The sequence below is a fragment of the Mustela nigripes genome, chromosome 1 (genome assembly GCF_022355385.1).
Source record: "Mustela nigripes isolate SB6536 chromosome 1, MUSNIG.SB6536, whole genome shotgun sequence".
NCBI lineage: Eukaryota > Metazoa > Chordata > Mammalia > Carnivora > Mustelidae > Mustela > Mustela nigripes.
Genome location: NC_081557.1, coordinates 132,323,183 through 132,348,800, shown reverse-complemented (window position 1 = coordinate 132,348,800; position 25,618 = coordinate 132,323,183). Strand labels below are relative to the sequence as shown.

Sequence of the window (25,618 nt, the reverse complement as noted above, 5' to 3'; positions counted from 1 at the left end):
TGGGTGACTCTGGGAAGCAGAATATAAGGCAAGGAATGAGGTCTAGGGACTGCTGTTTTTGCTAAAAACAACAACAACAAAAAAAGTTTCAGAGCTACTTGGCATTTTAAATTATGTGCACAGATAACTTTATAACAACTAAAATTTAAAATTGAAAAAATTATGTGATTAATGAAAACATATCTGGGTAGAAGTGTTATGGGTAATTTTAATTTCCTAAAGTATGTTTTTTTGGTATTTTCAACATGTTTTACAACACTGAAAATATAATATTATAGCCAAGAAAAAAAAAACAGTTGAAGAAAAGTAGATGGACATTTGTTCCTGGCCATGATAATAAAACTCATACTGGATTAATCTCCCACTAAAAATAAGTAGAAATGATAGACAAAAAATATTGAAAACCTGTATGGAGTCACTGGAGAATAACTGATGTAGGCAAGGACTAATGGACTTCAACTGAGAGAAGGTAAACATATGAGATGAGCTCAACTTCATCCCAGCTTTTCTCTGAGGGCATTTTCTAAATATCAGCACAGGTAAATAGATTATAAGTAGAAAGCAACAGTCTTACCATGTTAGAAGTGACTCAGACTTGAATGACAAAATCATGGAAAAGAATAAGTCACCAATAAGTAACTCTTAAATCTATGCAAAAGTCCTCTAACAAGGATAAAACAACAAAAATTCCCCTCTGGCTCTTAATCTCAAAAACAAACTGAGGGTTGCTGGGGGGAGGGAGAGGGGGAGGGAGAAGGTGGTGGGGTTATGGACATTGGGGAGGGTATGTGCTATGGTGAGTGCTGTTAAGTGTGTAAAACTGGTGATTCACAGACCTGTACCTCTGGGGCTAATTAATACATTAAATGTTTATTAAAAAAAATAAAAAATTATTTTAAAAAATCCCCTCTGTTTTTGGCTAACTCCTAAACTATGCATGCATAAAGCAGTACTCCAAGAAATTCAGCAGGTGTAATAGCAGTTAGGAGAATAAAATGCTGAGGAAAGATTTGACTAGTTGGGTGGTATTTGGGAGAGAGATTGGAGATCAAGCCCCATCGTAAGGGCTACATGTTGAAATAAGTTAAAAACTACAAAAACAAGCAAACAGAGCATAACAGAAGTCTAATACAAACCTCAATAGTTTCAAGGTAATCTGCTGGTATTATTTAGTTTTAAGATAACACTATCCGGGGCGCCTGGGTGGCTCAGTGGGTTAAAGCCTCTGCCTTCAGCTCAGGTCATGATCCCAGGGTCCTGGGATCGAGCCCCGCATCAGGCTCTCTGCTCAGCGGGGAGCCTGCTTCCCTTCCTCTCTCTGCCTGCTTCTCTGCCTACTTGTGATCTCTGTCCATCGAATAAATAAATAAAACCTTAAAAAAAATTAAAAAAAAAAAAAGATAACACTATCCAGAGGCTATTAAACTTTTCAACCACAATGTCTGGCATACAATCAAATATTATAAAAAACAAGTACAACAATTATAACCTGTGTCCTGGTTTGTATAATCTATGGGTTAAAAACAGTTTTTACATTTTTTAAGTGCTGTAGAAAAAACTTTTTTTTTTAAGATTTTATTTATTTATCTTAGAGAGAGAGCACGCTCTGGTGAGCACAGGGAGGAGCAGAGGGGAGGATGAGAATCCGAAGCAAACTCTGCACTGAGCACAGAGAGCAAAGCAGGGCTTGATGGCCTGACCCACAAGATCATGACCTGAGCTAAAACCAAGAGTCACTTAACTGACTGAGCCACCCAGGTGTCCCTGTAGAAAAATTTTAAAAGAAGAGGAATATGGATCATATGGACTCATAAATCCTAGAATGCCTAAAATCTCACAATTTACTGACTTCAGTCATAAATCATGGTTTAAAAAAATAGAAAATGACTGAAAAACAAGAAAAACAGAAACAGATAATAATAGAAACATAAACAGATACCTTAGGTATTAAATTTATGACATAGGTACTTTAAAATAATTTTGAACAGTATGTTCAAGAAAAAAGAGGGAGAGATGGGCCAAAGGGATAAATCTATGGGCATTTTCAAGAGAGAAGTGAAATCTATAAAAGAAGATAAATGGACATTCTAGCATAGAAAAATGCAATATCTGATATTATGAACTCACTGGACTCATTTGGAGACCTCAGAAGGTTAGAGACCACAGAAGACAGAGTTAGTGAAATGACAGATCGATACAAATGTAGGCGTACCTTGTTTCACCGCATTTTATAGATAATTGTGTTTTTTTACAAATGTAAGGTTGACGGCAACCTTGCATTAAGCAAGTCTATTGGTGCCACTTTTCTAACAGCGTTTGCTCACTCTGTGTCTCTGTTGCATTTTGCTAATAGCGGTATTTCACCTTTTCATTATTAAATTTGTTATTTAATAACACATTTGATATGGCCATCTGCGATTAGTGATGATGACTTGCTTAAAGCTCAGATGATCGTTAGTATTTTTTTAGCGATAAGTACTTTTATTTTTATTTTTTTTTTTAAAGATTTTATTTATTTATTTGACAGAGAGAAACCACAAGTAGATGGAGAGGCAGGCAGAGAGAGAGAGAGAGAGGGAAGCAGGCTCCCTGCCGAGCAGAGAGCCCGATTCAGGACTCGATCCCAGGACCCTGAGATCATGACCTGAGCCGAAGGCAGCGGCTTAACCCACTGAGCCACCCAGGCGCCCCAGCGATAAGTACTTTTAAATTAAAATGTGTACACTGCCTTCTTAGAATGTTATTATACACCTAACAGACTATAGTGTAATAAATAAAACTTCTCTATGCACTGGGAAACCAAAAAATTCATTTGCTCGCTTTATTGTGATATTTGCTTCACTGCAGTGGTCTGAAACTGAACCCACCATATCTCAGAGGTATGCCTGTATTCATACTGAAGCAAAAATGAAGAAAATATTTAAAAAGCATTAAAGACCAAAACAAACATGATAAATTCAAAAGGTCTAATATATGTGTAAATAGAGTCCAAAGAGAAAAAGAGAAATAACTGGGCAGAATATAGAAAGATCTAATGAATACAATCTTCCTCAAATTGAAAGAAGATATATCAACCTTTAGGTTTAAGAAGCTGAAAAAACCTACAGCAGGTTAAAGACAAAGGAAACTACATCTACTCATATCACAGTAAAACTTGAAAAACAAAGAAATACTACTAAAAAAGCTCAGAAAAAAACATATTGCTTTCAAAGGAACAAAAATAAGACACATAAATGACATATAATTATGGATGCTGGAAGAAAATGTACAAAGAACAAAATGAAATAAAGCAAAAACAACCCCCTCCTTAAGAAACCCTAACTACTTAGCATTTAGTACACTGAGAATATTACTTAAAGCTGGAAGTGAAATAAAGATCTTTTCAGACAAACAAAAGCTGAGAGGATTTATACAGGGCAGATCTGCACTGCAGGAAATACCAAAGGCAATTTAAAAGAAAAAAATATCAAATGGAAATATGTAATCTCAGGAAGGAATAAAGAACATTGTAAAGAATAAACTGTGGGTAAATGTAAATGAATACTGATTACTGCTTAGCATAATAATGCCTTATGAGCTACATAAGATATATGTTAGTAAAGTATGTACTAAGCAAAAGGATTAGAAGGGATAGTGTAATATTGTTAAAAGGCTCATATGCGGTTTGAGAAGCAATATGAATACTAAATTAAGGTAGATCTGAATGAGCATTACGGTAGAATTAAGCATACAATTTGTAATCTCTACAATCAAAACAAAAGAGTAAATTAAAAATGTATAATTAAAACAAATAGAAGAGAAAAATGAAATGCTTGATCAGTTCAAAGAGGGAAAAAATCGTACAAGAATAAGGAAACAAAGTACAGATGGAATACATAAAAACACATAGCAAGACTGTGCACAGAGTAAAGAGCAAACCATATCAGTAATTATATTAATGCATGAACAAACTAAACACTCAGATGAAAAGACAAAGAAAGTCAGGTTGGATCTGAGATGAGAGAAACATATAAATCTAAGAAATCAGAGAAATTAAAGATACAGAAAAAGTATAACAAGCAAACATTAACAAAAAAATGCTATACCTACATAAGATAAAGTAGACTTTAAAGAAGTAATGTTACTAGAGATAAATTTAATATGTCATAATAATAAAAATGGTCAAGATAAATTTAATATGTCATAATAATAAAAATGGTCAATACAACAGGAAGATGTACAAAAAGGTTAATGCAACCACTTAAACAATATAATGCAACAACCTAAACAATCAGTACACAATTTAAATTGTCATACAATTTAATAACTTATTTCAAGTAGCAAAATACTATAGAATTAAAAGGAGAAAATGAAGGGCACCTGGATGGCTTAGTGGGTCAAAGCCTCTGCCTTTAGCTCGGGTCCCGACCCCAGGGTCCTGGGATCGAGACTCACATCAGGCTCTCTGATCTGCAGGGAGCCTGTTTCCTCCTCTCTCTCTTTCTCTGCCTACCTCTCTGACTACTTGTGATCTCTGTCTGTCAAATAAATTTAAAAAAAAAAGGAGAAAATGACACAAATCTATTTGGGAGATCTTAACACTCTTCTCTCAATAATTGATAAAACAACCAGATGAAAATAGTAAAAATACAGACTTGAATATAATGATTAAACAACTTGACACAGAACATACATACACTACCCAATAACTTTCCAAGTACATACGAAACATTTACCAATATAGACTGTAAGTTGGGCAATGAAGCAAGTTTCCAAATTTCAAGATTAAAATCATACACAGTATGATGTTCTGTGACCACAATACAATGAATCTAGAAAGCAGTAACAAAAAGACAACTAGGAAGACTAAAAAATGTTAACAAATTAATTGCCACATACCGGTAAATAATCTAAATATCCACAAGAAATTATAACATAAAGCGAATCCATAACTGAAATCTTCTTACAGAGATAACTCCAAGTCCCTGTGGCTTCATAGTTGAATTCTTCCAAATCAAGGAAAAATTACTAATTTTTTACAAAGTTTTCCAGAAAATAGGAAAAAAAGGAATATTCCCCAGCTTGTTTTATAATGTCAGCAAAATCTTGATACCCAAACACCACTAGCACATTACAAAAAAAAGGAAAATCATAAGTGAACATCTTCCATGAGTTATTTTCTCTGACAGTGGTTGGGAGTGTTACATATTTAGAAGGAAAGAACAGTCAAATGTGAGAAAAAGCTTTACAGCAACATACATCAATCAAATATTTAAAGAGAAAGAAATTCTGAGAAGTTAGCAAAGAATGCTGTTTTTAAAAGATTTTATTTATTTGACAGAGATCACAAGTAGGCAGAGAGGCAGGCAGAGAGAGAGAGGTGGAAGTAGGCTCCCTGCTAAGCAGAGAGCCTGATGTGGGGCTCGATCCCCGGTCCCCGGGATCATGACCTGAGCAAAAGGAAGGGGCCTTAACCCACTGAGCCACCCAGGTGCCCCAAGAATGCTATTTTAAAAAAATTTCCCTGAATCCCTGCACAAAACAGAAAAAAAAAAAGAAAAAAAAAAAAACCCAACAGGATAGCAGAATCATATAGCCATGAATAACATCTAAACCAAATCCAGGTGACAAGGTATCCTCACAAACTCCCAATTATGTGTGAATGGGGACAAATCACTAACACCTTCAAACTCATGTAGTAAAAGCATCTGCACAAAAGAGGGAAATAGAAGGGCACCTGACAGAACCTAAATCAGAAGAAACTCCAAAATAGCCAGCAGGTATTCACAAGAAAGCATAATGGGTCAGTTTAAGAAAAGCAGCTGAAATGGGAATAGTTTTTATACATTTTAATTTGCAAGTAAATGGAAGGGGTAAATGGAGAAGTCAGAAAGCGTTGGGGAAATGTGGGTCTGAGATTCTCAAAACTAACCAGTTGAAACCCCCTTCTAGAACCAAGCCTCACACTCAGGAAAAATTACTGGTAGGAGAATCCAAATTGATCTTTGCAGGGATAATAGAAAACAAAGGAAAGAGAAAGTAGGGGAGAGGAGCAGAGACAGAAGAGCTCAGAAACTACAAGGTTATAATTTTAAAATACTTAATGAAAATAAAAGAAAAGGAAGCCCTAAGTGATGAAGTGAGAAAAGCCTCTACTCTCCTAAAAGTTTAGTAAAACTAATTTCACGTGAAAATAAGTAACCGAGGATTATTGTTGACTTCTGTCCAAGTTGTAAGAACAAAACAGAGTAAGAAGTAATGTCCCCAAAGACAGGTGTTCCCTAACTTTGGCACTACTAAATTAGATAATTAATTGTTTTGGAGAACACTTGTTATAGTACACATTGTAGAAGATTTACCAGCTTCTTTGGCCTATACCTACTAGATACCTATAGTACCCCTCCCAGTTGATAACCAAAAATGTTTCCCAAAAATGCCAATTGTCCTCTGTGAGTAGAATCACCCTCAGTTGAGAAGCACTGTCACATATAACTGAAACCCACAAAAACCTAAAACTATAACCTATTTAAATATTTGTTAGTAAAATTAAGAATATGATACATTAGAGAATATAAATTACAATGAGAAAATAATCAGAAATGAGGGAGTTGATAGTTAAAAACCAGAAAAAAATCTTATAAATATCCTATAATAAACACAAGATCATCTACACAAAACATAAAATGTCTTAAGAGCTATAAAAGGTGAACAGGAGAAAAAAATTTAATTAAAAAGTGAGAGGGACTCGGGGGTAGTTTAGTCAGTTAAGTGTCTGCCGTTGGCTCAGGTCATGATCCCAGGGTCCTGGGACTGAGTCCTGCATTGGGTTCCTTGATCAGCGGGGAGCCTGTTCCTCCTTCTGCCTGCCTGTCTCTCTCTTTCTGACAAATAAACTCTTTTTTAAAAAGTGAGAAAAAGGATTTAAGAGAAAGTGAGAGATATTAAAGATGAAAAATATAAAAAATACAAATAGTAGAAGTTCCTGAAAAAGATTTAAAGAACGGAAAACTACAATTCAATAACACTTTCCTAAGATTGTGGGGGAAGACTGGAGACCGTGTATTAAAAAGATACACTATGATAAGAAAAACGTAAACTCTAAAAAAAAAATTAATGAAGAATTAGGTAAAGAGATATTCCATGTTCGTGGATAGGAAGACACAATACTGTCAAGATGTCAGTCCTTTCCACCCTGATCTACGGATTCAGTGCAATCTCAGTCAAAATCCCAGCAAGTTATTTTGTAGATATCAACAAACTGATTCTAAAAGTTTTTATGAAGAGACAAAAGACCCAGAGAAGCCAACACAATATTGAAGGAGAACACAGTTAAAGGAATGACACTACCCAACTCCAAGACTTAGTATAAAGCTACGGAAATCAAGACAGCATGGTATTTGTTCTTTGTTAAAGAACTAATAGATCAATGAAACAGAACATAGGTCAGAAACAGACCTATATAAATATGGTCAACTGATCTTTAACAAAAAAGCAAAGGCAATTCAATAGTACTGGATATCCCAGCCCCTTTTCCCCAAACACCTTATCTAGACACAGACCTTATACCATTCTCAAAAATGAACTCAAAATCGAACAAAGACGTAGATGTAAAACACAAAATTATAACATTAGAGAAGAAAATCCAGATGACCTTGAATTTGGCAATGACTTTTTAGATATACCACCAAAGGCATGATCCACCAAAGACAGAATTAATAAGCTGGATTTCACTAAAATTTAAAATTTCTGCTCTATGAAAGACACTATCAAGAAAATGAGAAGATAAGCCACAGACTAGAAGAAAATAAATGCAAAAGGCAAAGACTTAAAACACTGTTAACCAAAATATACAAAAAACTCTTACAGCTCCACAATTAAAAAAACCTGAACAATCCAATTTAAAAATGGACTAAAGGGGCACCTGGGTGGCTCAGTGGGTTAAAGCCTCTGCCTTCGTCTCAGGTCCCGATCCCAGGGTTTTAGGATCAAGCTCCACATCGGGCTCTCTGCTAAGCGGGGAGCCCCCTTCCTCCTTTCTCTCTCTGTCAAATAATAAGTAAAATCTTTAAAAAAACAAACAAACAAAACAAATTGTGGTATATCTCTACAATGTAATATTATTTAGCATTAAAAATAAATGAAGTATCATATGATGAAAAGACATGGAGAAAAGGTAAAATGTATATTACTAATCAAAGAAGCCAGTCTGAAAAGACTACATATTGTATGATTCCAACCACAACATTCTAGAAAAGGCAAAACTAATGAGATAGTATAAAGATTGGTGGTTGCTAGGAGTTCTAAAGGAGGGAGGAATAAATAGGTAGAACACAGGGATTTTTTAGGGCAGTAAACTGTTTTGTATGATATTATAATAGTGGATATGTATCACTATATATTGTCAAAATCCATGAAAAATATAACATCAAGAGTGTACTTTAATGTCTACCATGGATTTGGGGTGATCATAATGTGTCAATGTTGGTTCACCAATTGTAACCACTTTGGAGAAGGGATACTGATGGCTGGGAGGCTGAGCATACATTAGAGAAAGGGATGTAAAATTCTTAGAGGAAGGGATGTCCAATTCTTGATTTGGGCTCTGGTCATGATCTCAGGGTCATGAGACTGAGCCCTGCATTTGGGGTGGTTAGTGCTCAGTGGAAAGGCTGCTTGAGATTCTCTCTCTCCCCATTGCACACTTTCAAATAATAAATACATAAATCTTAAAAAAAAAAAAAAAAGGAAGAAAGTCTCAAGAGAAACTGCTTTTAACATGCAAAATCTCTGGTCATATTGTTCACAGGAGCCCTTCTATTACAAAAAGAACTTAAGATAATCAAATTGATGAGAAACTGGCATAAAGACTGGAAGACTAGAGAACCACTGCAGGTCCTTTATGTTCCTCATTAAATCCACAAAACAACCCTTAATAACAGTGTTTCTATTCTACACATGGAGAAGCTGAATGTCAAAGTCAGTGGAACTTGTCCATGGGCAAATGTCACTGGGCAAGTGACTGAAGCAGAATTGGACCAGAGCCCATTCTCCTTCCACAGCATGAAGTTGCTCCCACATACATATTAAATAAACCCTTTTTCTCTTTGCATATACGGGGACTGTGCATTCCCTGGAACTTCATTCTCTTCCTTATTTACCCATCGAGCTCTTTTTCTATTTTTGGCCTAGCTCAAATCACTTGTTCTCTCTGTGGCTTTCTCTGATCCAAAGGGCCTTATCATCCTTAACAAAATTATACAGTACTGACAACGTAAAGCCTCCTAATCTGTGGTTCCATACCATTACACATACAACACTTCCAACAGAGACTTTGTCACATATGATTTCTAGGTGATAAGAAACTGTGACTTGTGTTAAAATCCCAGCACAGAGCATATTCTAAGTAAATATAATTAGGGGAAAAATTAAAGAGGACAGATGACAACTCTAAGAAGTCTTTAAGTATCCAAGATAAAGTTAAACATCTCTACTCTACCTCTTAACTTTGTGCATACTTTTATCCCTGACTTTTTCATGCAATATTACCACTTATTTGTTTTCATTTGTATCTGTCCTCTGAGAGCAAGGATGATCATTTTACTCTTTGTAGCTTTACTGCTAACACATGGGAGCAGGAATAGCTAATTAGTGTTCTATAAATATTCGATAAATTGAAGTTTAAAAAAAGTTAAGACAAATCATAAATTACTTCTCAGTTCCAATTCTCTGAAGATGGATTATTTAAAAATGAAGAAGACCTGCCTTCCCACTGCCTAGGTATTATTATATACCAAATTACATACATTAAGCAATAATGGTTTTACATAAAAGAAATCAGTATCTAATGTTTTTAAAGTAATAGTTCTAATGAGGATAAACATATAAAGAACTTTCAGATTACAAAATAATCTCAATTTTTTATCATTATTTTTGAAAATGTTTTAGCCCAGAGGCATCTTTGTCCTGAATAAAGCCTTGGGCATTTTGACAATAGGATCAGACTAAGATATAAGAATATTGTTACTAGTATTTTTGTTTTTGATCAGTGTCTAGCATACAACTGCACAATTTCCAAACACAAGACTGTGAACAATTACGAATACACATATTTTGTGTACTTACCCTTATTTCAAACATGTAATTATATATACAATTTCTTTTCAAATTGCTTTTTTCTAAAGAAAGTGCTAGAATGATCAAAAAAAAAAGTAAAAAAAAATAAGTCTACTTTTTACACTTTAATAACACATGTTCAGGTTTATCTCACTGGCATATTGGTACCTGGCTAATTTCTTTAAATACACTGTGAATAACCTTACCTCCTATGTTATTTTTTTTTGTCAGTTCCAATGTGAGCATCACTCTAATTCAGAGAATTCTCTATATTCAATATTCTCCATATTTAAATAATCCATCTTCAGAGAACTAGAACTGAGAAGTAATTTATTACTTGTCTTTTTTTAACTTCAATTTACCAACTATTTATGGAACACTAATTAGCTGTTCCTACTACTATGTGTTAAGCAGTAAAGCTATATAGAGTAAAGAGATCATCCTTGCTCTCAGAGGACAGGTACAAATGAAAACAAATAAGTGGTAATATTGCATGAAAAAGGCAAGGGGGGCGCCTGGGTGGCTCAGTGGGTTAAGCCGCTGCCTTCGGCTCAGGTCATGATCTCAGGGTCCTGGGATCGAGTCCCACATCGGGCTCTCTGCTCAGCAGGGAGCCTGCTTCCCTCTCTCTCTCTCTCTGCCTACTTGTGATCTCTCTCTGTCAAATAAATAAATAAAATTTAAAAAAAAGAAAGAAAGAAAGAAAAAGGCAAGGATAAAAGTATGCACAAAGTTGACAGAGACAGTTAAGAGGAAAAAAAGAGACTGAGAGAACACAGGAGTGACACACTTTCATGTCTAGACACAAATTCTGAAAAAAGAAAAACCATATTCAGCCCCTCATTTGAATAAGGTTTAAAGTCTGAAAACACCTGTTTTATATATGGACAATCTTCATATGCGTAGCTGTAATACCAAGACCCATAATACTTATGGAATACAAATGTTTTCCTCCTGCTTCACAATTCAACCTTCCCAGTCTTCAGTTGTCAGTCATAGCTACTACAGATATCTTTATTCAACCTAATTCCAGAATCTACATGCATTGCTCCTGTATCTTTCTTCATGTAAAATGATGTTTTGACTGTTCTGCTTTTCTGTCTCACCCTAAACAGATTTCCATTTCCTTTTAAGATCCCATCCAGGTTATGTCAGGTCAAAATTCAAGACTACAATTTTGAAACAACTCCTCAGAAATACAACTATTTTCCACCTAACTAGAAAATTATTATGACAAAAATATCATCACTTAAAGTAATCATATCTTAAAAATACAATTTGAAATTTTTAAAAAAGATTTTATTTAATTATTTGACAGAGAGAAAGCACAAGCAGGGAGAATAGAGGGAGAAGCAGGGAGCCTGATGCGGGACTCCATCCCAGGACCCTGGGATAATGACCTGAGCCAAAGGCAGATGCTTAACTGACTGAGCTACTCAAGTGCCCCTATAATTTAAATTTTAATAACATTACTTCTATTATAGAAAAACAACTTGTTTCTGCTTACCACTTCTAATGGTTGTGTTTTCCAATAGTTCTGTCTGAAGTTGTAGTTCAGCTTCTCCAAGTATCTTTAGAACTGAATCTGTAGGGCTTCTCCCCCATACTTTTCTTGGAGATCCACCAGGATCTAATTTAATAACTTCTCCCACTGTATGTTCTATAATAAAAGACACAAAAACAAATTTCACTGATAGAATATAATACTATCACTGTATTATAAAGCAGATTTAAACATATGCTGCTGATTTTTTTTTTTTTGAGATTTGATTTATTTGAGAAAGAGAGACAGAGAGAGCATGAGAGGGGAGAAGGTCAGAGGAAGAAGCAGACTCCCCGCAGAGCTGGGAGCCCGACGTGGGACTTGGTCCTAGACACCGGGATCATGAACTGAGACGAAGGCATTTGCTTAACCAACTGAGCCAACCAGGCGCCCCTATGCTGATGATGTTTTAAAATACTTTCAGGGGCACGTGGTGGCTCAGTTGGTTAAGCATCTCTCTCTCTCTCTCTCTCTCGTTTTTTTTTTTTTTTTTGGTTGTATATAAGATTTTTTTTTCCCTATTAACATATAATGTATTATTTGTTTCAGGGGTACTGATCTGTGAATCATTCATCAGTCTTACACAATTCACAGTACTCACCACAGCACATACCCTCGCCAATGTCAACCACCTAGCCATCCCAACCTGCCCATCCCCCTTCCCTCCAGCAACCCTCAGTTTGTTTCCCATGATTAAGAGTCTCTTATACTACATGGAGCCCTGGGTGTGGTGCATAAACAATGATTCTTGAAACACTGAAAAAATTTAAAAAATTTTTAAAGAGTCTCTTATAGTTTGTCTCCCTCTCTGGTTTTGTTTCATTTTTCCCTCCCTTCCCTTATGATCCTCAGTCTTGTTTCTCAAATTCCTCATATCAGTGAGATCTTATGATAACTGTCTTTGTCTGATTGACTTATTTCGCTTAGCGTCATAGCCCAATTAGGCTGCATAATATTCCATTGTCTATACCATTGTCTATACACCACATCTTCTTTATCCATTCATCTGTTGATGGACATCTAGGCTCTTTCATAGTTTTGTTATTGTGGACATTGCTGCTATAAACATTGAGGCGCACATGCCCCTTCAGATCACTACATTTGTATCTTTAGGGTAAATACCCCATAAACAATTGCTGGGTCATAGGGTAGGTCTATTTTCATATTTTTGAGGAACCTCTATACTGTTTTCCAGAGTGGCTACACAAGCTTGCATTCCCACCAACAGTATAGGAGGGTTCCCCTTTCTCTGCAACCTCGCCAACACCTCTTGGTTCCTGACTGGTTAATTTTAGCCACTCTGACTGGTGTGAGTGGTATCTCACTGTGGTTTTGATTTGTATTTTCCTGATGCTGAGTGATGTTGAGCACTTTTTCATGTGTCTGTTGGCCATTTGGGTGTCTTCTTTGCAGAAGTATCTGTTCACATACACTTGTGCCCATTTCTTGATTGGATTATTTGTTCTTTGGGTGTTGAGTTTGGTAAGTTCTTTATGGATTTTGGATACTAGCCCTTTATTTGATATGTCATTTGCAAATATCTTCTCCCATTCTCTCAGCTGCTTTTTGGTTTTGTTGAGTGTTTCCTTTGCTGTACAAAAGGTTTTTATCTTGATAAAAACCCCAGTGGTTCATTTTTGCCATTGCTTCCCTTGCCTTAGGAGATGTTTCTAGGAAGAAGTAAGCATCTGACTCTTGATTTTGGCTCAGGTCATGATCTTGAGGTCATGAGACGGAGCCCAGGTCAGGCTTTGCGCCCAGTGGGGAGTTTGCGTCTCTCCCTCTTGCCCTCCCCTTGCTTGCTCTCTCTTTTTCACTCAAATAATCTTTAAAAAATTTTTTTAAAAATAAAAGACTTTCAGAAAATGATAGAATGAATGATGAATGATATTACTAATATTAGTAGTAAAAATATGGACAAATGCCTTCTAAAATACTTATGGGGGGCTCAGTTGGTTAAGCATCTGACTCTGGATTTCAGCTCAGGGCCATGAAATCAAGCCCTTTGTTGGCTCTGGGCTCAGAGACGAGTCTGTTTGGGTTTCTCTCCTTCTCCCTCTGTACCTGCCCTCAAATAAATGAATAAAATCTTTTAAAAATATCGTGGGAGGGCAGAATCAATATGGCAGAGTAGGAAGATCAAGAACCCAAGACTTCTTAAAAAAAAACAAAAAGATTTTATTTATTTATTTTAGAGAGACAGAGATAGCACAAGGAGGGAGGAGAAGAGAAACAAGCAGACTCCCCTCTGAGCAGGGAGCCCAATGCTGGGCTTGGTACCAGGACCATGACTTCTGAAGGCAGATGCCTAGCTGACTGAGCCACCCAGGCACCCTAAAAACCCAACTCCTGTTGTGGATACACCAGAATATACACCTATATATAGAACATCTACCTCTGAGAATGAAATAAAGACTAGCAGAACAGATCATGTAGAACAAAAAATATGAAGAAAAAGCCACATTGAGATTATTAGAGAGTGGAGACACAATTTAGTCAGGGCCCACATCCCTGGCACAGTGACCCACAAGTGAGTGATATCACAACTACAGAGGCCCTTCCTGAGGACTGAGGGGTCTGAGCCCCACATGAGGTTCCACAGCCCAGGGGACCTGCATCAGAAAGACAAGAACCTATAACATTTGCTTTGAAGACCAAGGATGCTTGCTTATATTTGGGAGAGCCAGAGAACAGAAGGAAACAGAAACTCTACTCTTAAAGAGCATATGCACAATGTCACTGACTCCAACACAGTGTAGCAGTTTGAAAACTATCTGGGCTACAAGTGAAGGAAATCCACTGACTAACTGTCAGAGGGGCAGGGATCTGTTGGAAAAGTTCACCATGGATGCAAGTGCTAATGTGTACAGTTTTTCATATCTCCCTTCTAACTAGCTGACTCAGCATTGGTGGGTGCCATTTATTTATTTATTTGTTTGTTTTTATTTATTTATTTCTATCTTCCTTCCTTTCTTTTCTTTCCTTCTTTCTTTAAGATAGTTATTATTTAATTCATTCATTCATTTAGAGAGTGCAAGCAGGGGAGGTGCAGAGGGAGAAAGAGTATCCCAAACAGACTCAGCAGACTCAGCCCTGAGTGCACAGCCCAATGTAGGGCTTGACTCTACTACTCAGGATCATAACCTGAGCCAGAAACAAGAGTTGGACACTCAGTCTACTGAGTCACTAAGGTTCCTGTGATAATTGCCATTTCTGACACTCTCCATTTACAGTGCTAGCACCACCAGCTCTATCCTGGCATTCCCCTGTGGATTTGCCCCAAACAACCTATCCACCCAGGCCCAGAGTCCCTTCCCTAACACGCCTTTAAGTTGGTCAGGAGCCCCTCCCAAGCAATTCCTTCTCCAATTACTCCCGAAGGGCACCATCAGGGAGAACCTCAGGCTCACCTCCTAAGTGAGCCCAATCTGGGGAGTCGGTCCTTAATATTAGAACACTTAGAAAGTTGCAGCCAGATCTCACAACAATTCACACTGAGGGCCAGCCCCACTTAGCAGTAACACGCAGCAGTGAAAGACCCCACAGACAGCTGCCTAAACCAGTGAGTCTGCAATAATCTTGACCAAGCTACAACAGAAGGGTACAAGCAGCCCCCACCCACCATAAGGAACACTCCTGGGAACCTGGCTCAGGTGACCATGGGAGTTTGTGCTACTAGGCCCCTTCTGCATAAAGCCATTCCTTCAAAATCTGGAGGTATAACTAATCTACCTAACACAGAAACACAGAGAGGAAAAATAAGGAAACAGAGAAATATGTTCCAAATGAAAGAACAAAACAAACCCTTAGAAAAAGAACTAAACGAAATGGAGACAAGCAATCTACCAAATAAAGAATTCAAAGTAATGGTCATAAAGATGTTTACGGAACTCAGAAGAAAAGAACAGGGTGAGAACTTCAACAAAGAGATTGAAAATATAAAAAGAACCAATCAGAGCTAAAGAATACAATAACTGAAATAAAAAGTAAACTAGAGGGGACCTGGGTGGCTCAGTGGGTTAAAGCCTCTGCCTTCAGCTCAGGTCATGATCCCAGGGTCCTGGGATCGAGCCACACATTGGGCTCTCTGCTCTGCAGGGAGCCTGCTTCCTCCTCTCTCTGCCTGCCTCTCTGCCTATTTGTGATCTCTGTCTGTCAAATAAGTAAATAAAATCTTCAAAAAAAAATTTTTTTTAAATAAGAATAGTTTAAGGGATCCTTGGAACAACATCAAGTGCATTATAGGGTCCCAGAAGGAAAAGAGAGAAAGGAACAGAACACCTATCTGAAGAAATAATCGCTAAAAACTTCCCTAACCCGGCCAACGTAAAATACATCAAAGTCCAGTAAGGAGAGTTCAAACAAAACAAACCCCAAAAAACCTACACCAAAACATATTACAATGCACTGACAATTAAAAACAAAGAGAGAATCTTATAAGCAGCAAGAGAAAAACAACTAATTTCTCAGCAGAAACTGTACAGGTCAGAAGAAAGTGGCATGATATACTCAAAGTCCTGAAAGGAAAACCACTTATAAACAAGAATACTCTCCCTGACAAAGTTATCATTCAGAGCTGAAGGAAGATATAGTTTCCCAGACAAGCAAAAGCTAAAAGGAGTTCATCAATGCCAAACTGGCTCTCCAAAATATGTTGAAAGGATTTCATTAAACAAAAAAGAAAAGACTATAACTAGAAATGAGAAAATTATGAAAGAACAAATTTTACTGGTAAAAGGTAAATGTAAAACAAAGGTCATATGGATCAACCACCCTCATATCTAATGTGAAGTTTAAAAGATAAAAAGCATTTGACAAAGTACAGCATCCCTTCCTGATCAAAACTCTTCAGAGTGTAGGGATAGAGGGCACATACCTCAATATCATCAAAGCCATCTATGAAAAACCCACTGCAAATATCATTCTCAATGGGGAAAAACTGAAAGCTTTTCCACTAAGGTCAGGAACACGGCAGGGATGTCCATTATCACCACTGCTATTCAACATAGTACTAGAGGTCCTAGCCTCAGCAATCAGACAACAAAAGGAAATTAAAGGCATCCAAATCGGCAAAGAAGAAGTCAAATTATCACTCTTCGCAGATGATATGATACTATATATGGAAAACCCAAAAGACTCCACTCCAAAACTGCTAGAACTTATACAGGAATTCAGTAAAGTGTCAGGATATAAAATCAATGCACAGAAATCATTTGCATTTCTCTACACCAACAGCAAGACAGAAGAAAGAGAAATTAAGGAGTCAATCCCATTTACAATTGCACCCAAAACCATAAGATACCTAGGAATAAACCTAACCAAAGAGGCACAGAATCTATACTCAGAAAACTATAAAGTACTCATGAAAGAAATTGAGGAAGACACAAAGAAATGGAAAAATGTTCCATGCTCCTGGATTGGAAGAATAAATATTGTGAAAATGTCTATGCTACCTAAAGCAATCTACACATTTAATGCAATTCCTATCAAAGTACCATCCATCTTTTTCAAAGAAATGGAACAAATAATTCTAAAATTTATATGGAACCAGAAAAGACCTCGAATAGCCAAAGGGATATTGAAAAAGAAAGCCAACGTTGGTGGCATCACAATTCCGGACTTCAAGCTCTATTACAAAGCTGTCATCATCAAGACAGCATGGTACTGGCACAAAAACAGACACACAGATCAATGGAACAGAATAGAGAGCCCAGAAATAGACCCTCAACTCTATGGTCAACTAATCTTCGACAAAGCAGGAAAGAATGTCCAATGGAAAAAAGACAGCCTCTTCAATAAATGGTGCTGGGAAAATTGGACAGCCACATGCAGAAAAATGAAATTGGACCATTTCCTTACAGCACACACAAAAATAGACTCAAAATGGATGAAGGACCTCAATGTGCGAAAGGAAACAATCAAAATCCTTGAGAACACAGGCAGCAACCTCTTCGACCTCAGCCGCAGCAACATCTTCCTAGGAACAATGCCAAAGGCAAGGGAAGCAAGGGCAAAAATGAACTATTGGGATTTCATCAAGATCAAAAGCTTTTGCACAGCAAAGGAAACAGTTAACAAAATCAAAAGACAACTGACAGAATGGGGGAAGATATTTGCAAACGACATATCAGATAAAGGACTAGTGTCCAGAATCTATAAAGAACTTAGCAAACTCAACACCCAAAGAACAAATAATCCAATCAAGAAATGGGCAGAGGACATGAACAGACATTTCTGCAAAGAAGACATCCAGATGGCCAACAGACACATGAAAAAGTGCTCCATATCACTCGGCATCAGGGAAATACAAATCAAAACCACAATGAGATTATCACCTCACACCAGTCAGAATGGCTAAAATCAACAAGTCAGGAAATGACAGATGCTGGCGAGGATGCGGAGAAAGGGGAACCCTCCTACACTGTTGGTGGGAATGCAAGCTGGTGCAGCCACTCTGGAAAACAGCATGGAGGTTCCTCAAAATGTTGAAAATAGAAATGCCCTATGACCCAGCAATTGCACTACTGGGTATTTACCCTAAAGATACAAACGTAGTGATCCAAAGGGGCACGTGCACCCGAATGTTTGTAGCAGCAATGTCCACAATAGCCAAACTATGGAAAGAACCTAGATGTCCATCAACAGATGAATGGATCAAGAAGATGTGGTATATATACACAATGGAATACTATGCAGCCATCAAAAGAAATGAAATCTTGCCATTTGCGACAACATGGATGGAACTAGAGTGTATCATGCTTAGTGAAATAAGTCAAGCAGAGAAAGATAACTATCATATGATCTCCCTGATATGAGGAAGTGGTGATGCAACATGGGGGCTTAAGTGGGTAGGAGAAGAATCAATGAAACAAGATGGGATTGGGAGGGAGACAAACCATAAGTGACTCTTAATCTCACAAAACAAACTGAGGGTTGCTGGGAGGAGGGGGTTTGGGAGAAGGGGGTGGGATTATGGACATTGGCGAGGTTATGTGCTTTGGTGAGTGCTGTGAAGTGTGTAAACCTGGTGATTCACAGACCTGTACCCCTGGGGATAAAAATATATGTTTATAAAAAATAAAAAATTTAAAAAAAAAGATAAGAATATTACAATCATGTTGTTGGGGAAGGGGATAAAAATGCAGTGCTTTGAGAATGTGCTTGAACCTTCAACTTAAAATAGACTTCTAGATATATAGGATGTTATAACATGAACCTCATGGTACCCATAAACCAAATACCTATACAGAAAAAAATAAAGAGAAAGGAATACAAACATAATACTAAGGGAAGTCACCAAAGCATAAGGGAAAGGAGCAAAAGAAGAAAACAATAACACAGAAGAACTACAAACTACAGAAAACAATAAAGTAAATGGCAATAAGTACATACCTATCAGTAACTATTTTTAATGTAAATAACCTAAACACTTCAAACAAAAGACATAGGATGGTTGAATGGATAAAAAACAAGGTCCATTTATATGCTGCCTACAAGAAATTCACTTAAGACCTAAAGACACACACAGAAAAGTAAAGTGAAGAGATGGAAAAAGATATTCCATGCAAATGAAAAACATAAAGAAAGCCTAGGTGGCAATATTTATAGTAGGAAAAAAAACAAACAGATTTAAAAGAAAGACTGGGGGCACCTGGGTAGCTCAGTGGGTTAAAGCCGATGCCTTCGGCTCAGGTCATGATCTCAGGGTCCTGGGATGGAGTCCAGCACTGGGCTCTCTGCTCAGCAGGGAGCCTGCTTCCCTGTCTCTCTCTGCCTGCCTCTCTGCCTACTTGCATTCTCTCTCTATCAAACAAATAAATAAAATCTTAAAAAAAAAAAAAAAGAAAGACTGTAACAAGTGACAATGAAGGTATTACATAATGATTATATACATCGAAGAAGAGGATAAACCAGGATGAATCCAAACTAGGAGCATGTAAATACATAAAGCAAATACTAACAAACATAAAGAGAGAAAGTGATAGTAATACAGTAACGGCAGGGGACTTTAATATTCTACTTTCATCAATGAATAGATCATCTAGATAGAAAATCAATAGGGAAACATTGGCCTTAAAAAACACATTAGACCAGGTGGACTTAATAGATATATACAAAACATTCCATCCCAAACCAGCAAAATACATATCCTTCCCAAGGGCGCATGAAACATTCTCCAGGATGGATTATACAAAGGCCACAAAACGAATCTCAATTTAAGAAAACTGAAATCATGGGATGCCTGGGTTGCTCAGGTCATGATCCCAGGTCCTGAAACTGAGCCCTGCATCAGGCTTCCTGCTCAGCAGGAAGCTTGCTTCTTCCTCTCCCTCTGCTTATATTCCCTCTTTTGCTGTCTCTCTCTCTGTCTGTCAAATAAATAAATAAATAAATAATCTTTTTTTAAAAAGGAAAGAAAACTGAAATCATATCAAGCAAGCACCTTTTCCAAACACAACAGTATGAAACTAAAAATCAAGCAAAAGAAAGTTGTTTTGTTTCATTTTGTTGAAGCATAAGAAAACTAAAAAACACAAATATGTGAAGGCTAAACAAAAGTATTATATTAATGCATGTTAACTATGCTTCAATAAAAAATAATAAAATATTTATGAATTAGTTTCAAGGAATATAAAAATAGAAAAACTATACTTCTGTAAAATTTTGATTGGAGCAAATTTTTGAAAACTAAGACAAACAATAATTTGGAGTGTACAAAGAGAAGAAATATAAATTAATAATTGTTTCTATAAATTTACTTAAAGAAAATAGGAAAAAAGTTGTAAAATAAATGTGCATACGGTTTAAAGGTAGAGAAGAATATTTCTTAAAAAATTTGTTTTAGTTTAGCTTACATATCATAAGTAGGCAACTGACATTGCCCTTTTTTGGCAATAATAATTCTGGGGAACTATTAAAATAAAATTTAGCAGAGCAAAAAATGGCAAATTATCTATTGTAATTCAAGTCTTTAGAACCTTTTGGAATAATACACAAAACATCTAAGTACTTAGCAGTATAGACAAGGTGCAATCTCACATATTACAGCACAAATAAGTCATATACAAATTTTTGTGGTGAGGAAAGCGATAGAAGTTTATTAAGTGAAGATACAGAAAAAGCTCTCAAGAGTGAGAGGGAGAGGTGCCTGCGTGGCTCAGTGGGTTAAAGTCTGCCTCCGGCAAGGGTCATGGTCCCAGGGTCCTGGGATCATGCCCCACATTGGGCTCTCTGCTCAGCAGGGAGCCTGCTTCCTCCTCTCCCTCTCTCAGCCTGCCTCTCTGCCTACTTGTGATCTCTATCTGTCAAATAAATACATAAATAAGATCTTAAAAAAAAAAAAAAAAGAGTGAGAGGGGCCCCAATCAGGCTGCCCTATAAGTCATATAAAATTTTAATGGTAACTAAATACAAAATGTTGATTCAAATCTACATATACTAGTTCTTTGAAAGTAAGTATCTGCAAATTAGCAGGTGATATTCAGTTTCATAAAGGAAAAATGATTCCCAGTAGGGAATCAACCTTTAAAAGGATAGTTAAAAAGTAGAAAACCCAGAAACAGACCCATAACTTACAGACATGTGATATTTGACAGAGGTGTCAAAACAATATAGTGGGGAATGGGATGTCTCTTTAACAAATACAACTGGAGAAACTAAATATCCTTATGAAATGATATCAACTTAGTTCCCTTTGATACAGGGAGGGAAAACCAGGTAGAGCCGATGGTCTCTCTGAGTGGAGGTGACAGAAATTGGAAGTCTAGGAGGCAAAAGTGGCTAATGTTAGCAGAACAGAATACGGAAGAGTAGAAAGCTATACAAATAGAACTCAGAGTCTTCTTGGAGTCTTAAGCTAAATACTGATCATCACACACATGGGAAATTACTATAATCTAGGTAACAGACCCAAAGGGAGTAGAGGGAATAATACCTGGAGTTCAAGCAAGGTAGGTCAAAAATAGTCCCTCTTCCCACCAGCCAGAAAAAAAATGTCCTCTGATTCACCAGTCATTAGGTAGATTACTCAGAGAGGTTTTAGATTCAGTGAAAGGGGACAGATTAGCCAGGGGTCCCATCTAATAAAGCCTCTTTTATTTTTTTTTTTTTAAGATTTTTTAAGATTTTAAGAGAGAGAGAGACAACAGCATGAGCAGGAGGGGCAGAAAGAGAGAGAGAGAATCTCAAGCAGACTACCCACTAAGCATGGAGCCCAACATGAGGCTCGATGCCAGGACCCTGAGATCATGACCTGAGCTGAAACCTAGAGTTGGATGCTTAACCGACTCCACCACCCAACCTAAAAAGCTTAAAAGCAAGACCTAAAAGTGTGAAGCTTTTTAAAAGTAACTGAACTGTGTCCCAGAACAAAAATCAAGAACATTTATAGGAATACAAAAACATATAGCCACCCATTTACATAAAATTCATGGTATGGCTTCCAAAGAATGATCAAGCATGCACAGAAGCAAAAGAATTCAACTTTTAATAAAGAGGGGAAAAGTCAATTAATATTATCCTAAAAATGACAGACTGATTTAATTAGTAGACAAGGCATTTGTAACAGTCATTATAAGTGAATTCTATATGTTCAATAAGCTAGAGAAAGAACTGATGATAATTAGAGAAAAGAAAAACATTAACAAGATACATATAAACTTCTAGAAAAGAAGACAAAAAAAGCTGGAAAAAATAGCAAAAATTTATCCAAATTTGCTGAAAACTACCCACAATTTCAAGAAGCCCAACAAAACCCAAGCAAAAGAAACATGAATAAAATGTCACCAAGGTGCATCATAATGAAATTTACTAGCTTAGGGAAAAGTCTAAAATTATCCAGAAGAAATAAGACACATTACATACAGAAGAATAATAAGGATGACAAAAGATTCTTGTCACAATAAATGCAAACTAGAAGACAATGGTACAATATCAATAAAGTTATAAAAGAAAAAAATATTCAGAAAAAATACCTGTGCAAAAGTAAGGCAAAATGAACATTTTTACAGACATACAAAAGCTTAAAGATCTCCTCGCCAGCAGGACTACATTACAAGAAATGGTCAAGAAAGTCCTTAAAGGCAGAAGAAAAATGGTACCACATGGAAATGTGATTCACACAAATATCATGAAGACCACTGGAAACAGTAACTACATGGATAGATACAAAAGGCTTTTTCTCTTACTATTTAAAGCTCCTTCAAGGAGAAATGATCATAATGTATTGTGGGGTTTATAGCATAAGTTAGGAAAAAACCCCAAAAGCAATGGCACAATGACTGGAAGGGAATAAATCTTAAGTATACAATTTTAAGGGTCTTATACTACATGTGAAGTGTAATCAATTGCTGGAAGATAGACTGTGTCATAAGTTAAAAGATGTGTGCTATGAACTCTAAACACAAAAATAACAGAACAATAAACTGCAGTTAATAAGCCAATAACAGACAAAATAGAATCATAAAGATAATCCCAAAGAAAGTAAAACAAAAGGGGAAAGGAAACAAAGAATGGATAAGACAAATAATAAACAGCAAAATGACATTTTTAGATCTGACCATATTAACAATCACATTAAATACAAATGGTCTCAACAACCAAGTTAAAGAGTGGATTAAGAAAAACAAACCCAACATATGCTGCCTATAAGAAACCTATTTTAAATATATAGACACAAACAGATTAAAAGGAGGGGGGAGTGGATAAAGATATATCAACTAACACTAAGCAAAAAAAATAAGTAAATAAAATACAAGTGACTATCAGTAACAGAGTAAATTTTAAATAATGTTTTAAAAGGAACAAACTTGATAATCACAATGCAGATGAATCTCAAAAATCATTATGATAAGTTATTAAACAATAACTTTGTGTAATAACAATTACACAAAAAAGTAAAAAATTGTTAGTCTGTTTAAATGAAATTCCAAAACAGAGAAAGTTAATCTAAGATAGAAAAAATTCGGAGAAAAGTCCCCTCTGGGGGACTAGAAGCAGAAACTGACTGGGAAGAGGAATGAAACTTTTTGTTTGGGAAGATGGTGATGTTCTGTATCTTGAAAGGAGTGTGGGTTATGTAGGTGTAGGCATGTGTTAAAACTCAACAAATGGGGGCACTGAGGTGGTTCAGTTAGCTAAGCGTCTGACTCTTGATTTCGGCTTAGGTCCTCATGTCAGGATCAGGAGATCAAGCCCTGTGTCAGGCTCTGTGCTGTCAAGCAGCCTGCTTAAGTTTCTCTCTCTCTCCCTCTCTCTCTGCTCTTCCTCACTACTCATGTATGAATGTACTCTCTCTTTAAAAACAAATAAATAAATAACTCAGCAAATGTACTTTTAAAATATCTGTATTTCATTATATGTAAATTTAATATTAAAAAAACAAACTTCTAAACAAATATCGAACTCTATTTAATAATATGTATACTACGAAGTACTTAGAACAAAGTATATCAATATCTGCAATGAACTTTAAACTGCATGAAAAAATAAGATACACTAATTGTTGGATATTAAGGTAGACAGATACGTGATCATATAAAGCACAGTAAAATATTAATCACATACTCTCAATGGAGAGTACATGGTGTGCACTGTGAAATTATTTCAGGTTTGCTATGTTTGAAATTTTTCATAATAAAATGTAGAAAAACAGCCATGAGAAAGGATGAATATCTACCATTTGCACTGACATGGATGGAACTGGAGGGTATTATGCTAAGTGAAATAAGTTAAGCAGAGAAAGACAATTATATGGTTTCACTCATTGGTGGAACATAAGGAATAGGGCAGAGGACCACAGGGGAAGGGAAGGAAAACTGAACGGGTAGAAATCAGAGAGGGAGACAAACCATGAGAGACTCTGGACTCCAGGAGACAAACTGAGGGTTGCGGAGGGGAGGGGGGTGAAGGGATTGGGTAACAGGGTGATTGGTATTAAGGAGGGCACATGTTGGGATGAGCACTGAGTGTTATACACAACTAATGAATCTAATGAATTGAACACCATTTCAAAAACTAATGATGTGGGCTAACTGAACATAATAAAAAAAAAATAAAATGTTGCGAATAGTAAATCATGTAGATCATACAATGGACTATTAAATAGCTATAAAGAAGATATAGGAAATTTTTTAATGTAGAGATATGAAAAGATTTCTAAAAGATATTTACATGTAAAATAAATACAACAGATGATACATAACATAAATGCAACATGAAGGTATAAGATATGTGTCTTTATTCAGATACACACACACACAAAGGAGCTCAGAGGGATAAACAATGAACTACCTCAGTGGTTACCTGGTAACAAAGATGGAAATGGAATATAGGTGAAGTGGAGAGAAATTTTATACATTGTTAATACTATGTAAAAACATCACATAAATATATTGCATATTTAGGTTAAACACGATTTTTGAACTCATGAAAGGAAGTATTGTTCATATAACAGTATTAGTCTCATGCTAACTTTCCACATAAAAGTGCTTTTAATAAGGTAATGAGGTGTCTCAAATGTCCTCATCTTATTTGTCTGAGATAGGCCTATCTAATCATTCAAAATTACCAATTCTTGTGTTTCTCATCTGCATATAACCTTTCCTCCTAGTTTTTAAGAAAATATGGCAGGAATTTTTTCATCTTATATAAAACTTATTTGCATCTCTCTACCTTTGCCTTTATCCCAACCTGTCACACTGGTGTGAGTTTATTGTCTCAGAGGTGCTGTAAATCATTTACAACCCCATCACCTGAGAGATCTCACAACATCAGTTGTGTTTATCATCATGTTTATGTAATTAATGACCACTTTTATGCATAAAATATGTGCTACATGATAGGGAACACAAAACATGCAGCACAACTCCCATGAGAGAAGACAGAGGATTATCTCATGGGAGATGGCTACTGATTAATAATCAACACAAATATAACACAGATAATGGAATTATCTAACAAAGATTTTTAAAGTTATTATAAAAA

The 25,618-nt window shown here is 36.3% G+C and overlaps 1 protein-coding gene across 1 annotated transcript in view; it reads right to left on the bottom strand.

Moving 5' to 3' along the window:
* The window catches only part of NEK1 (NIMA related kinase 1), a 214,466-nt gene that overhangs the window by 59,185 nt on the left and 129,663 nt on the right, over window positions 1–25,618 (bottom strand). The window contains exon 26 of the mRNA XM_059374160.1: window positions 11,600–11,752. Within this exon, the coding sequence (XP_059230143.1) occupies window positions 11,600–11,752 (153 nt within the window). The remainder of the gene's footprint in view (window positions 1–11,599; window positions 11,753–25,618) is intronic.